Source organism: Thunnus thynnus, chromosome 16, assembly GCF_963924715.1.
Source record: "Thunnus thynnus chromosome 16, fThuThy2.1, whole genome shotgun sequence".
Taxonomy (NCBI): Eukaryota; Metazoa; Chordata; class Actinopteri; order Scombriformes; family Scombridae; genus Thunnus; species Thunnus thynnus.
In genome coordinates, this window is record NC_089532.1 from 11,046,224 (window position 1) to 11,060,029 (window position 13,806).

The following is a 13,806-nucleotide window of genomic DNA, read 5'->3' on the forward strand; positions in this document are numbered from 1 at the left end:
TTACAGCAGGAACCGACTGCAGCTGCTGAAGAGGAAGAGACTCTGACACAGACCACTGAACACAGAGCTGACAGTAACCTCACCAAGCACAAACTGTACCAATCACAAACAACATATTAACATGAATATACGTGCATACTTTTTAGTTTAATATACTTTCATTGTTATTCCATGTCAAAAAGTGTAAAACTAACATTTTAATGACAAGTGACATTCCATGATTCCACAGACAGTAATGATAGAAGTTGCAAAAACCCCCCAAAACAAACAAAAAAGAAAACAATTCTGAATGTTTTCCACAAACTGCAAACCTAAATGCACATTAACATCTTATTTATCACTGTGAAAATGTTGCTCCTCTCTGTTTTCACTGAGCCTTAGTTCCCAACATTGCCAGTGATTTGTGTATTAAATCATTAATCCCAGTCCAATGTTTCTGTTAATTTATCAGTCATGTTACACAAATAATGGATTACGGGTTTCAGTTGAGTAGTTTGTGATTCACATTATATTTTGTTGAAGGGCTTCAGTCTTGCTGTGATTTCTTTTAAGCGTGTTTTGTGATGGTAGGGCAGATGTGTGTTTAATCAGTGATAGTGACAACAGGTGTGCATCATTAGCTGCACGTGAGTGATTGCCCTTTGTCAAGTTGAGGTAGGAAGGATGAAACTGTTCTGTAGTAAATGACATTGAGATTTTGTTGAATTTCTTGGGGTTCATTCTTGCCTCTCTCTCATTGAAATTTTTATAATAAACATCACATTTTTTTGCACAAGCTCCTGCCTGCTGACCTGCTTCATGAACATCTCTTTAAGATTTTCCTTTGCCAAATAACAGAAGCTGCCCTTTATATGTGGTGGCAGCATACAATCACTTAAAAAAATACATTAGAAATTTTCAGAAATATGCTTTAACACTTTCTTGTCGCCCGATAACACTCTTATATCTGGCAGTTAATGATGAAGCAAGACCCAGTAGTTAACTTTGTATAACCACTGGAAACAGGGGAAACAGCTATCCTGGCTCTGTAGGTAAAGTAACAGAATCTGCCCCCCAGTATCTCTAAAGCTCATTAATTAACATGTTATATGTTGTTTGTTTAGTATGTAAAAAAAAAAAGAAGAAAAAAAGGAAATTACAAAAAGGACAAGCAGCAATTTTACATGTTTTTATGTGATCTAGTTGCATGCAGTGACTTCCTGGAATCTCGTCTTCACTGTGATGTTGCCAGGCAACCGAGACTTCTGTCCTTGTTAAATCAAACTGAAACAAACTTAAACCCTTTCATTTACAGTTTAAACTTATTCTTGACCGTTAATTCCATCTCTTTATGAGTTAGCTGGAAATATGAAACCCTTGTTAGAGTGTAGCCATCGATAGCAACAACTATTTGAAGGTTTCTCTACTAATAGCTGCAGAAAATAATACAACTACTTCCCAAAATGAAATAAAGCTTTCCATTTAATTATTCAACATTTTACAATTTGATATGAATACACATTCAAATGTCACAAAGTAATAAAAGTCAACCATCTCCTATACTATTAGGTATTATAATGTCAAGTATAATGATATTGGCATGATTAAGAAGGTATTTTTCATGGCGAATATATTATAAAAGAAATACTGACACTGACTCATTATAATCAACAGTTTTATTGAATAATGGTTCAATGTTCATTTCACACTTTACATGTATGAATAATTTGTCTTGGAGTGAAACTCAGAATATTAAATTTCATTTGAAAAGTAATGAACATAAAGCAGAATATAAGGAAGATCAGTATTAGAAAGCAACATGCACATTAAAACAATGAGTAGAGAGATGTGAAACTTGAAGAAACAGCTGAACAGAGAAGATCTGTAGCTTCATCAAGATCTCTAGCAAAGAAAAAGAAGCATCATTTCCAGACAGGAAGTGTTGCTGAAGCTCTACTCTGAGCAGCGGTCAGGGTCCAGGGTTTGAGTGACAGGGGTCTGTCCACTCAGACTGGCCTCACAGCTCACTGAGCCCACCTTCCTCCACTGGTCTGCAGAGAGGCTCAGGGTGCTGCTCCGGCTGTAGTGGCCGTCCCTCCCCAGGACCTCCAGGCTGTGTGACACCCCTGAGGAGCTGCTGCTGCCCCCCACCTTCCAGTCCAGCCTCCAGGCTGAGGGGAAACCCCCGCTGGACAGACACACCAGTGTGGCACTGCCCTGCTGCAGCTGCTCTCTGGAGGGGGGGAGGACGGTCAGGGTGGGCCGCACCACACCCACTGGAGGAGAGAGAGGGGGAGGAGAGGGGGGAGAAAAGACAAAGACGGAAAACTTTAGAGCTTGTGCTGCTGTTGCACTCATACACTAAGAATCAGACCATCAGACACATGAGTTCAATGCAGTGAAAAAGGTTCATTGATAATAATTATTGATGACATCTTCATATCTGTTTCATAATGTGAGACAGTGAATAATTCATTTTCTTGTGTTTAAACTGACAGAAGTGAAACACTCATGTGAATACAGTTAAAACTTTGTCATCTGTCTCTTTCACTTCCTTTTCACTACTAATGTGAAATAAATGAACCGTGAACACAAAGCTGAGCTGCATTAAGTGATAAAATCATATTAATGGTAAACAACAATAGATTTTAAAAACAGTTTGGATGATCAAAATAAGTAAATTTAAAAAAAAACCCCAAAAAAACTACTGATGTTTCGTAGATAAATCTTTGCTTTTCTTCCCCAAAATATTGTTGTCAAACATTTGAATGCAGATAATATTTAAAAGTTAAATAAAAGTTAAAAGTCATCGTAAAAATAGTATATTAGAAAATGTATGTTTATCTTTTTTATCCAAAAATGTATTATCTTAAATACTGAGTGAATTTTGATCTCTGCAAAGTTTCTTCTCAGATTGTGAGATCAGTCTTGTTTCATTAATAACAAAATTCACTTTTTTAAAAACATGCAAACACTGAAGTTGATCACCTTCTCATTCAACATTTGATAAAAGTTATAAATGCTATATATTATAAAAAGTAATAAATCTCTGGTACTTACAGTCAACGATGAGTTTGGTTCCTCCACCAAAAGTGGACCACAGTGATACAAACTCATTAAGTGGCCGTACAAAAACCTCCTGCCCTGTGAACAAGCATCTATCCACTGAAAAAACTCTGCTTTTTAAAATAACAAAGAAAAAATGATACTTTATTGAATCTACAACATTTTTTTAATAATATAGATTGAAATTATTGTATGAAACAAGATTATTTCTTAAATAATTCTTTACTTTTCTACATCTGACAGAAAAAGGATTATAGTCTACTTGTTACAATCATCACAATTCATATTCGTTAACAGTTATACATGGTTTAAATTAACATGATGCTTTTTAATAATATAGATTTACAACCTCATATTAATCAGAAGTGAAATATATTATTTATCTACAATAAACCTTGTAAGTCAATTAAGCATAAACAAATAGAAATATCAAACCAATCACAGTCGACACAAACTTTTCCATAAATCCTCAACTGCACTTCTATAAATATAATTTTCCATTAAGATCATAGATGGTGTAAATCCAAACAGTATTTCTCCTGATTTTGTGTCCCAAGTTGCCTTCAGTCTGTTGAGAGCAGAGAAATCATTTCCATAGAGAGGAGGCTTTGCATCGTCAGCTGATCCTCCAGTGAACTGAGAAGGTTTATAGTCCTGTGAGTTCAACACTGCAGGACTCAGATCTGTCAGTCACAGCAGAAAGCACAACCATCATGACTCTCATCACCATCCTCATCTGGACGCTGGCCTGCTGCTGTTTTACAGGTTCATTCACTCAGCAACATTTCAAACATGATGTGTTTCCTTTTCTGTCATTAATTTCTGCTGATAAATGAAAGATTTGTTTCTGTCTGCAGGATGCAGCGGTCAGGTGACTGTGACTCAACCTCCAGTAGTGACATCTACTCCAGGATCCACTGTCACTCTGACCTGTAAAAGTAACCCACTTGTAAACCTCCTTTGTGATGGTGATGATTGTATGTCCTGGTATCAACAGAAATCTGGACAGACTCCAAAGCTCCTGATTAGATCCGTAAGCACACGTCATTCAGGAACACCAGCTCGGTTTAGTGGCAGTGGAAAAGACACTGACTTCTCTTTGACCATCAGTGGAGTTCAGGCTGAAGATGCAGCAGTTTACTACTGTCAGAGTGCACATGAAATAAACAGTGCTGAAGTGTTCACACAGTGATTTGTAGTCGTACAAAAACCTCCCTCAGTCAGACTGCAGAGACACTGAGCTGTTACAGCAGGAACCGACTGCAGCTGCTGAAGAGGAAGAGACTCTGACACAGACCACTGAACACAGAGCTGACAGTAACCTCACCAAGCACAAACTGTACCAATCACAAACAACATGTACACATGAATATATTGGCATATTTTATATTTTTAAATATCTTCCTTTCATTCCATGTCAAAAAGTGTGAAACTGACATTGAAACTAACCATCATGATGTTCATTTTCCACATACATTGATATCAGAAGTTGTGAAAAAAAACCGGAACATTTTCCACAATCTAGAAACTTAGACACACATCAACATGTTGTTTGTCACTTGAAAACATTATTCACTGGACATTCTCAGATATTTGCTGATTCACCGTCTTGCTGACTGATACAAACTCTCATATCTGTCAGTTAAAGACAAAGCAAGAGCCAGTAGCCAGTTAGCTTTGCTTAGCATAACAACTGGAAACAGAGGGAAACAGCTAGCCTGGCTCTGTCTGACGGCGACAAAATCTGCCCACCAGTACCTCTAAAGCTCATTAATTAACATGTTATATGTTGCCTGTTTAATCCCCCAAAAAACTAATTGAAAAAACAAGACAAATTGTGGTTTAACAGGGGTTTATGTGATGTTGCCAGACAAAAAACTTTGGCTTTTGTTAATATTAAACAAGCCAGATATTAATTAGTGAGCTTTAGAGGTTTTATAGGCAGATTTTGTTACCTACAGACAAGCTAGCTGTTTCTCCCTATTTACATTTGTAATGCTAAGCTAACCAGGAGCCATAGCTCCATGTTTATGTACAAATAAAAAAGTGAGAGATCAAATAAGACTGAAACAAACTGAAAGACATTTTCCAACCTGCAGTTTTTCAGTTAAATCTTCATCATTATTTCACATCATTTCAAGAACAGAGTTGTTGTAAGAATATATCCTCTGACAGCAACTGATGTTCAACAATATTTCCACCAATAGTTTTACATTCAGCAGCACAAAACAATCTACTGTAACAGTTTCATCTAAAAACGTTTTACATTCAGAAATGATAAATATGTTATACTTTATATTTCATATTATATTGTTACACATACTATAAAATAATGAATAGAAACCTGACTTGATGTTGAAGTGAAGCATGTTGGAAAGATGAGGTATAATACTGGCATGAATATGCATTTCTCATGAATAATATATCACAAAATACACACAAAGATAGTGATTTACTATAATATTCAGTTTTATTTTATTGGTTACATGTTTGACTGATTAAAAAATGGTTATATTGAAACATAATGGCAATGCATCAGAATATGAGTAAGATTAGTGAGAGAAAACTGAATACACATCAAGATAGAGTCATGATTTTGCACAAATAGTTGAACAGAGTAGATCTGTAGCCTCATCAATATCTCTGAACTACAACACACCTACTGGAGAAGAAAGAGGGAGGAATACATCTTTACTCAGCTACATGGATTCAATTCTTTATTTGTATTTTTTGTAATAGAGAAACATCTTTTGACACTAAATCATGTTTTTTTTTTCACATTTACTCTCAGCAGAAGAGCTCTGACAAATGTTGCCTGATCACATATTTCAGTCATGATTTTTTCAACACTGAAAATCTAATTCCAAAATATATTTTCCAAGTTTTTTAATCATGATATAAATTTGTATTTAAAAAAAAAAATTCTTGTTACTACATTATTCTCCTTCCATTACCAGTTAAAATGTTGTTAATTAACTTTGTTACTTAAGTCCGAAGCTTTTCAATTTCCACAGAGAGGAGAATCAGTTAAAGTTGTAAAACCTTTTCATTTCTTACCACTCTTCATAAGATAAAAGAACAAAATATTTATAATGTTTTCTTTCATCAGTGCAAGCTTTATTAGCAAAAACATCAATCATCAACAGGACAGTTATTAAGCACACTCACATCTAGCTGCTGAGCTACACACATTACTCTCTAAGTTGTTGTTGTTCTTTGTCACACAAAGCTTCAGTTTACTCTACAGACATTAAAACTCATATTGATCAGATGAGCAGGTGTGTTCCTCCTGCTCCCCCCAGACACAGCTCCTGTCCTGGGCTTCAGCCAGCCCCTCTAGCCCTTACACTGGCTCCTGTGGAGGGACTGGGTCTGGCTGTGGTCCTGATGGAGGACCTTGCAGGAGTACAGCTCTCCTTCCATCCAGCGCTCCTGGCTCAGGCTCAGGATGCTGCTGCTGCTGTAGCGTCCGCTCTTCTCCTCCTCTGAGCTGCTCAGGACCCCCTCTGTCACCTCTCTACCGTCCACCTCCCAGCTCACCACGGCTCCCTGAGGAGAGTAGCCGGTCAGCAGGCAGGCCAGCGTGGCCGAGCCCCCAGAGAGCTGCTGAGAGGAGGGGGGAAGCAGAGAGACTGAGGGCCTGACCATGGGGCCAGCTGGAGGGGAGAGCAGAGACACACAAGGAGCAGATTAACTTCTACTGTAGGACAGACAGCTGAGTTATGATACATGACAGAGGTTAACAATGCTGTGGATTAACTGTGTGTGTGACACTGTGATCAGACAGAGGAGAGGCAGTGAGAAATGGGAGGAAATGAGGGTTTTGTTAAAAAAGCTAAATGGTGTTTGAACTTGTAATTTTGACATTTAAAGCAATGAATCTATTGTGGCAAATCATCATAAATCACTAAGAATCAGACAATATACAACATGAGTTAGGTTCAAATGTAATGATTCATTTCATTTAATGATCATTAAATTAAATCTAAATGTGTTAGAGTAAATAATTATTCTTGCAATGATTTTCTTGATGAGTTTATATAAAAGTTAAGAGGTGAAACACTAATGTGTGATTACAGTTAAAGACTTTGTCATCTGTCTGTTTCACTTCCTTTTCTCAACATCAAACTAACCAACTGTAAACACAAACTACAGCAAAACTGGATCTAAATATAAACTCATTTATTTGTTTTACAGAAACCAACATTATATTTTAAATCTAAAAATTGTTTGAATGTTAAAAAATAATAAATAAAGTTAAATTTATTGTTTGGTTGTTAAAATGTTTGTCAGAGAAATTTTACAACAACATTTTGTGAAACAAACAATTGATTAAAAATAAAATATATGAAAATTAGATTTTTTTTTGCAAATATGTCATCATAACACCATCTACAATAATAAACAATTAATAATATCTGCAAAAAGTTTTCTCCAAACTTTAGCTGAGCTCAATGCAAAGCGAAAAATACCCATAATATATAAATTACCCAAAATAAATACCAATTTTATCACGTTCTGGTGCAAAACTCAGTATAATATATTATGTTGTAGAAATGAGAAATCTCTGGTACTTACAGTTAATGATGAGTTTGGTTCCTCCACCAAAAGTGTACCACAGTGATACAAACTCATTAAGTGGCCGTACAAAAACCTCCTGCACTGTGAACAAGCATCTATCCACTTAAAAAACTCTGTTTTTTAAAAATTACAGAGCAACACTTATACTTTATCAAATCTAAAACACTTTTTTAATGATGTAGATTGAAATTATTGTATGAAACAAGATTATTTATTTAATTTTTCTTTACTTTTCTACATCAGACAGAAAAAGGATTACAGTCTACTTTTTACAGTCATCACAATTTCATATCCGTTAACAATAATACATAGTTAAATTAACATGATACTTTTTTAATAATATAGATTTACAATCTCATATTAATCAGAAATGAAATATATTATTTATCTACAATAAACCCTGTAAGTCGATTAAACGTAGACAAACAGACACATCATACCAACCACAGTCGACACAAACTTTTCCATAAATCCTCAACTGCACTTCTATAAATATAATTTTCCATTAAGATCATAGATGGTGTAAATCCAAACAATATTTCTCCTGATTTTGTGTCCCACGTTGCCTTCAGTCTGTTGAGAGCAGAGAAATCATTTCCATAGAGAGGAGGCTTTGCATCGTCAGCTGATCCTCCAGTGAACTGAGAAGGTTTATAGTCCTGTGAGTTCAACACTGCAGGACTCAGATCTGTCAGTCAACACAGCAGAAAGCACAACCACCATGACTCTCATCACCATCCTCATCTGGACGCTGGCCTGCTGCTGTTTTACAGGTTCATTCACTCAGCAACATTTCAAACATGATGTGTTGCCTTTTCTGTCATTAATTTCTGCTGATAAATGAAAGATTTGTTTCTGTCTGCAGGATGCAGCGGTCAGGTGACTGTGACTCAACCTCCAGTAGTGACATCTACTCCAGGATCCACTGTCACTCTCGCCTGTAAAACCAGCCAGGCTGTTTATAGAGATGGTGATGGAGATCATATGCACTGGTATCAACAGAAATCTGGACAGACTACAAAACTGCTAATAAGACTTGCAAGCAAACGTGAATCAGGAACACCAGCTCGGTTTAGTGGCAGTGGAAGCAGCTCTGACTTCTCTTTGACTATCAGTGGAGTTCAGACTGAAGATGCAGCAGTTTACTACTGTCAGAGTCTCCATAGTGGGCCGGTGTTCACACAGTGATTTGTAGTCGTACAAAAACCTCCCTCAGTCAGACTGCAAAGACACTGAGCTGTTACAGCAGGAACCGACTGCAGCTGCTGAAGAGGAAGAGACTCTGACACAGACCACTGAACACAGAGCTGACAGTAACCTCACCAAGCACAAACTGTACCAATCACAAACATGTACACATGAATATATTGGCATATTTTATATTTTTAAATATCTTCCATTTATTCCATGTCAAAAAGTGTGAAACTGACATTGAAACTAACCATCATGATGTTCATTTTCCACATACAGTGATATCAGAAGTTGTGAAAAAAAAAAAAAACGGAACATTTTCCACAATCTAGAAACTTAGACACACATCAACATGTTGTTTGTCACTTGAAAACATTATTCACTGGACATTCTCAGATATTTGCTGATTCACTGTCTTGCTGACTGATACAAACTCTCATATCTGTCAGTTAAAGACAAAGCAAGAGCCAGTAGCCAGTTAGCTTAGCTTAGCATAACAACTGGAAACAGAGGGAAACAGCTAGCCTGGCTCTGTCTGAAGGCAACAAAATCTGCCCACCAGTACCTCTAAAGCTCATTAATTAACATGTTATATGTTGCCTGTTTAATCCCCCAAAAATAAATTGAAAAAACAAGACAAGTTGTGGTTTAACAGGGGTTTATGTGATGTTGCCAGACAACCAGCAGAAACTTTGGCTTTTGTTAATATTAAACAAGCCAGATATTAATTAATGAGCCTTAGAGGTTTTATAGGCAGATTTTGTTACCTACAGACAAGCTAGCTGTTTCTCCCTATTTACACTTGTAATGCTAAGCTAACCAGGAGCCATAGCTCCATATTTATGTACAAATAAAAAAGGGGTGTCGATCTTCTCATCTACCTCTCGGCAAGAAATCAAATAACTGTATTTCCCAAGATGTCAAACTATTCCTTTGGGATTTTTTCTGTAAACATCAATCAACAACATGTTGTTTACTCACATCTTGTCTCACAGGATGCAGTCCAACATTTTCTAATAATGTTCTTCTCTTATCTCATTGAAACTCATCCTCCTATTAACAGGGTTGTTAAAACATTATTTATGCTAACAGTATCATTTTATTAACACAAACAGCAGCCCAAACAGAACATTTAGTGGCTGTCTAAGATCCTGCACACCAAACAATCAACTTCAACTTATTACTCAACTTTTCAGATAAATCAAATACCAAATATACAATATAACATACTTTAATTAGAGTAGACACCTGTTAAATGTGAAGGGAAAGAGTTGGTCACTTAAAACACTGAGCAGGCCCTAAAGTGAGATAAAATGGGTTTAAATTCCTGCCTTTGTGCTAACAACAACAATAATAAAAATGATTGTGAAAACAGAGAAATCAAAATCAATCAAATGTTGGGTCAGATCATGCTGAGTTAAGTGTTCATCCAATCTGCCAGCAGGTGGCGCCATACAACCTAAACAACATAATAAAGAGGATAAAGTCAATGTTTTCTGGAAGAACTTTGAATTAGAATGATCCTCTGTAGAGGTTGATCTCTCACTCCTCCTCACCTCTGCTCTTTCTGTTTCACAACAACAGGTGTGTGTTTGCCTTCTTAAATGTATTTTGCATGACTTTCATGCATCACTGCTCCTCAGAGTTTAAGTTCTTGTGTCACAGAGAGTCTGAACTGTTTTCATGCACTCACACTGAAAACTGCATCAGGATGATGTCGCCAATAACTCTGCTGGTCATGTTGGGTTTTCTGAGTCAGGGTGAGAGAATCTGAAAATGTTTTGGTGCAAATCCAGTCTGTGTTCTCCCTTTTACTTTTGCTTAAATGTCTTTTCTATTTTTCTCTCCGATCACAACCTGAGCTGCTTCTCCATTGGCTATTGGCTATAATATTTACTCTTAAAGATTTTTCATTTCTCATTTCAGAGTCTTCTGCCAACAATTTTCTGACTCAGACTGACAAATTCAAGTCTGTTAGTCTTGGAGGGACGGTGACCATCAGCGCCACAGGGAGTTCAAACATTGGTGCTGATCTCAGTTGGTACCTTCAGAAACCTGGACAAGCTCCCGAACTTCTTATATATGCAGCATCAACTCTAAACTCAGGAACTCCATCTCGATTCAGTGGCAGTAGATCTGGTTCTGACTACACTCTGACCATCAGTGGTGTTCAGGCTGAAGATGTTGGAGATTACTACTGTCTTGGCGTACATAGTTATGACGCGTTCACACAGTGATTTCGAGTCGTACAAAAACCTCCTTCAGTTTGACTGAAGTGAAAACGGCCTGCTGCAGCTGCAGAGGGTTGATGAAGAGACTGTGATGAGGATAACTGGTCGAGTGAACACAACACTGTGACTCTGACACACAAGAGTCATCAAGCAGAACCACAATGAACCCAAATAAAACTGACACATACTGAAAGACCCTCTTACATTTACAGTTAAAACTTCAGTTCTTGTCAGTTTATTCAATATCTTTATGAGTAAGCTGGAAACATTTAGCTCTTGTTAGAGTATAGCCACCAATAGAAACAAATATTTGACAGATTTTCCACTAATGCAGAACAAAATAATACAACTACAGCCCAAAAGGAAATAAAGCTTTCCAATTTATTATTCCACATTTTAAAATTCCAAATGATTTCATACTCAAAATTAATGTCACTAGTTAATAAAAAAGCAACCATCTCTTGTACTATTAGATATACAGTATTATAACATCAGGAATGATGTTATTTGGATGATCAAGAAGCTATTTTCATAACAAATTGATTTTAAAAGAAATACAAACACACTGACTCATTATAATCAACAGTTTTATTGAATAATGGTTCAATGTTCATTCCACATTTTGAATGTATGAATAATTTGTCTTGGAGTGAAACTCAGAATATTAAGTTTCATTTGAAAAGTAATGAACATAAAGCAGAATATAAGGAAGATCAGTATTAGAAAGCAACATGCACATTAAAACACTGAGTAGAGAGATGTGAAACTTGCAGAAACAGCTGAACAGAGAAGATCTGTAGCTTCATCAAGATCTCTAGCAAAGAAAAAGAAGCATCATTTCCAGACAGGAAGTGTTGCTGAAGCTCTACTCTGAGCAGCGGTCAGGGTCCAGGGTTTGAGTGACAGGGGTCTGTCCACTCAGACTGGCCTCACAGCTCACTGAGCCCACCTTCCTCCACTGGTCTGCAGAGAGGCTCAGGGTGCTGCTCCGGCTGTAGTGGCCGTCCCTCCCCAGGACCTCCGAGCCGTGTGACACCCCTGAGGAGCTGCTGCTGCCCCCCACCTTCCAGTCCAGCCTCCAGGCTGAGGGGAAGCCCCCGCTGGACAGACACACCAGTGTGGCACTGCCCTGCTGCAGCTGCTCTCTGGAGGGGGGGAGGACGGTCAGGGTGGGCCGCACCACACCCACTGGAGGAGAGAGAGGGGGAGGAGAGGGGGGAGAAAAGACAAAGACGGAAAACTTTAGAGCTTGTGCTGCTGTTGCACTCATACACTAAGAATCAGACACATGAGTTCAATGCAGTGAAAAAGGTTCATTGATAATTATTGATGACATCTTCATAGCTGTTTCATAATGTGAGACAGTGAATAATTCATTTTCTTGTGTTTAAACTGACAGAAGTGAAACACTCATGTGAATACAGTTAAAACTTTGTCATCTGTCTCTTTCACTTCCTTTTCACTACTAATGTGAAATAAATGAACCGTGAACACAAAGCTGAGCTGCATTAACTGATAAAATCATATTAGCGGTAAACAACAATAGATTTTAAAAACAGTTTGGATGATCAAAATAAGTGATTTAAAAAAAAAAAAAAAAAAACAACTGATGTTTCGTAGATAAATCTTTGCTTTTTTTCCCCCAAATATTGTTGTCAAACATTTGAATGCAGATAATATTTAAAAGTTAAATAAAAGTTAAAAGTCATCGTAAAAATAATATATTAGAAAATGTATGTTTATCTTTTTTATCCAAAAATGTATTATCTTAAATACTGAGTGAATTTTGATCTCTGCAAAGTTTCTTCTCAGATTGTGAGATCAGCCTTGTTTGATTAATAACAAAAAACAGAAAATCATGCAAACACTGAACTTAATCACAGTGTCATGAAATATTTGATAAAAGGTATAAATGCTATATATTATAAAAAGTAATAAATCTCTGGTACTTACAGTCAACGATGAGTTTGGTTCCTCCACCAAAAGTCCTCCACAGTGATACAAACTCATTAAGTGGCCGTACAAAAACCTCCTGCACTGTGAACAAGCATCTATCCACTGAAAAAACTCTGCTTTTTAAAATAACAAAGAAAAAATTATACTTTATTGAATTTACAACACTTTTTTAATAATATAGATTGAAATTATTGTATGAAACAAGATTATTTCTTAAATAATTCTTTACTTTTCTACATCTGACAGAAAAAGGATTACAGTCTACTTGTTACAATCATCACAATTCATATTCGTTAACAGTTATACATTGTTTAAATTAAGATGATGCTTTTTAATAATATAGATTTACAATCTCATATTAATCAGAAATGAAATATATTATTTATCTACAATAAACCTTGTAAGTCAATTAAACGTAAACAAATAGAAATATCAAACCAACCACAGTCGACACAAACTTTTCCATAAATCCTCAACTGCACTTCTATAAATATAATTTTCCATTAAGATCATAGATGATGTAAATCCAAACAGTATTTCTCCTGATTTTGTGTCCCACGTTGCCTTCAGTCTGTTGAGAGCAGAGAAATCATTTCCATAGAGAGGAGGCTTTGCATCATCAGCTGATCCTCCAGTGAACTGAGAAGGTTTATAGTCCTGTGAGTTCAACACTGCAGGACTCAGATCTGTCAGTCAACACAGCAGAAAGCACAACCACCATGACTCTCATCACCATCCTCATCTGGACGCTGGCCTGCTGCTGTTTTACAGGTTCATTCACTCAGTAACATTTCAAACATGA

At 36.7% G+C, this 13,806-nt stretch overlaps 4 gene segments (V, D, J or C); 1 reads left to right on the forward strand and 3 right to left on the reverse strand.

Annotated features, from left to right (window-relative positions):
* Positions 1-1,932: 1,932 nt before the first annotated feature.
* Positions 1,933-4,093, reverse strand: LOC137200181 (immunoglobulin lambda constant 6-like). The segment is given in 2 exon segments: positions 1,933-2,255; positions 3,976-4,093. Coding segments are annotated over 2 exon segments (441 nt in total).
* Positions 4,094-6,140: 2,047 nt separating this feature from the next.
* LOC137199575 (Ig lambda-1 chain C region-like) lies at positions 6,141-7,181 on the reverse strand. The segment is given in 1 exon segment: positions 6,141-7,181. A coding segment is annotated over 1 exon segment (312 nt).
* Positions 7,182-7,631: 450 nt separating this feature from the next.
* Positions 7,632-11,054, forward strand: LOC137200182 (Ig kappa chain V region BS-5-like). The segment is given in 3 exon segments: positions 7,632-7,689; positions 8,492-8,596; positions 10,828-11,054. Coding segments are annotated over 3 exon segments (390 nt in total).
* Positions 11,055-11,618: 564 nt separating this feature from the next.
* On the reverse strand, positions 11,619-12,318 carry LOC137200183 (immunoglobulin lambda constant 6-like). The segment is given in 1 exon segment: positions 11,619-12,318. A coding segment is annotated over 1 exon segment (405 nt).
* Between the last annotated feature and the right edge of the window lie 1,488 nt (positions 12,319-13,806).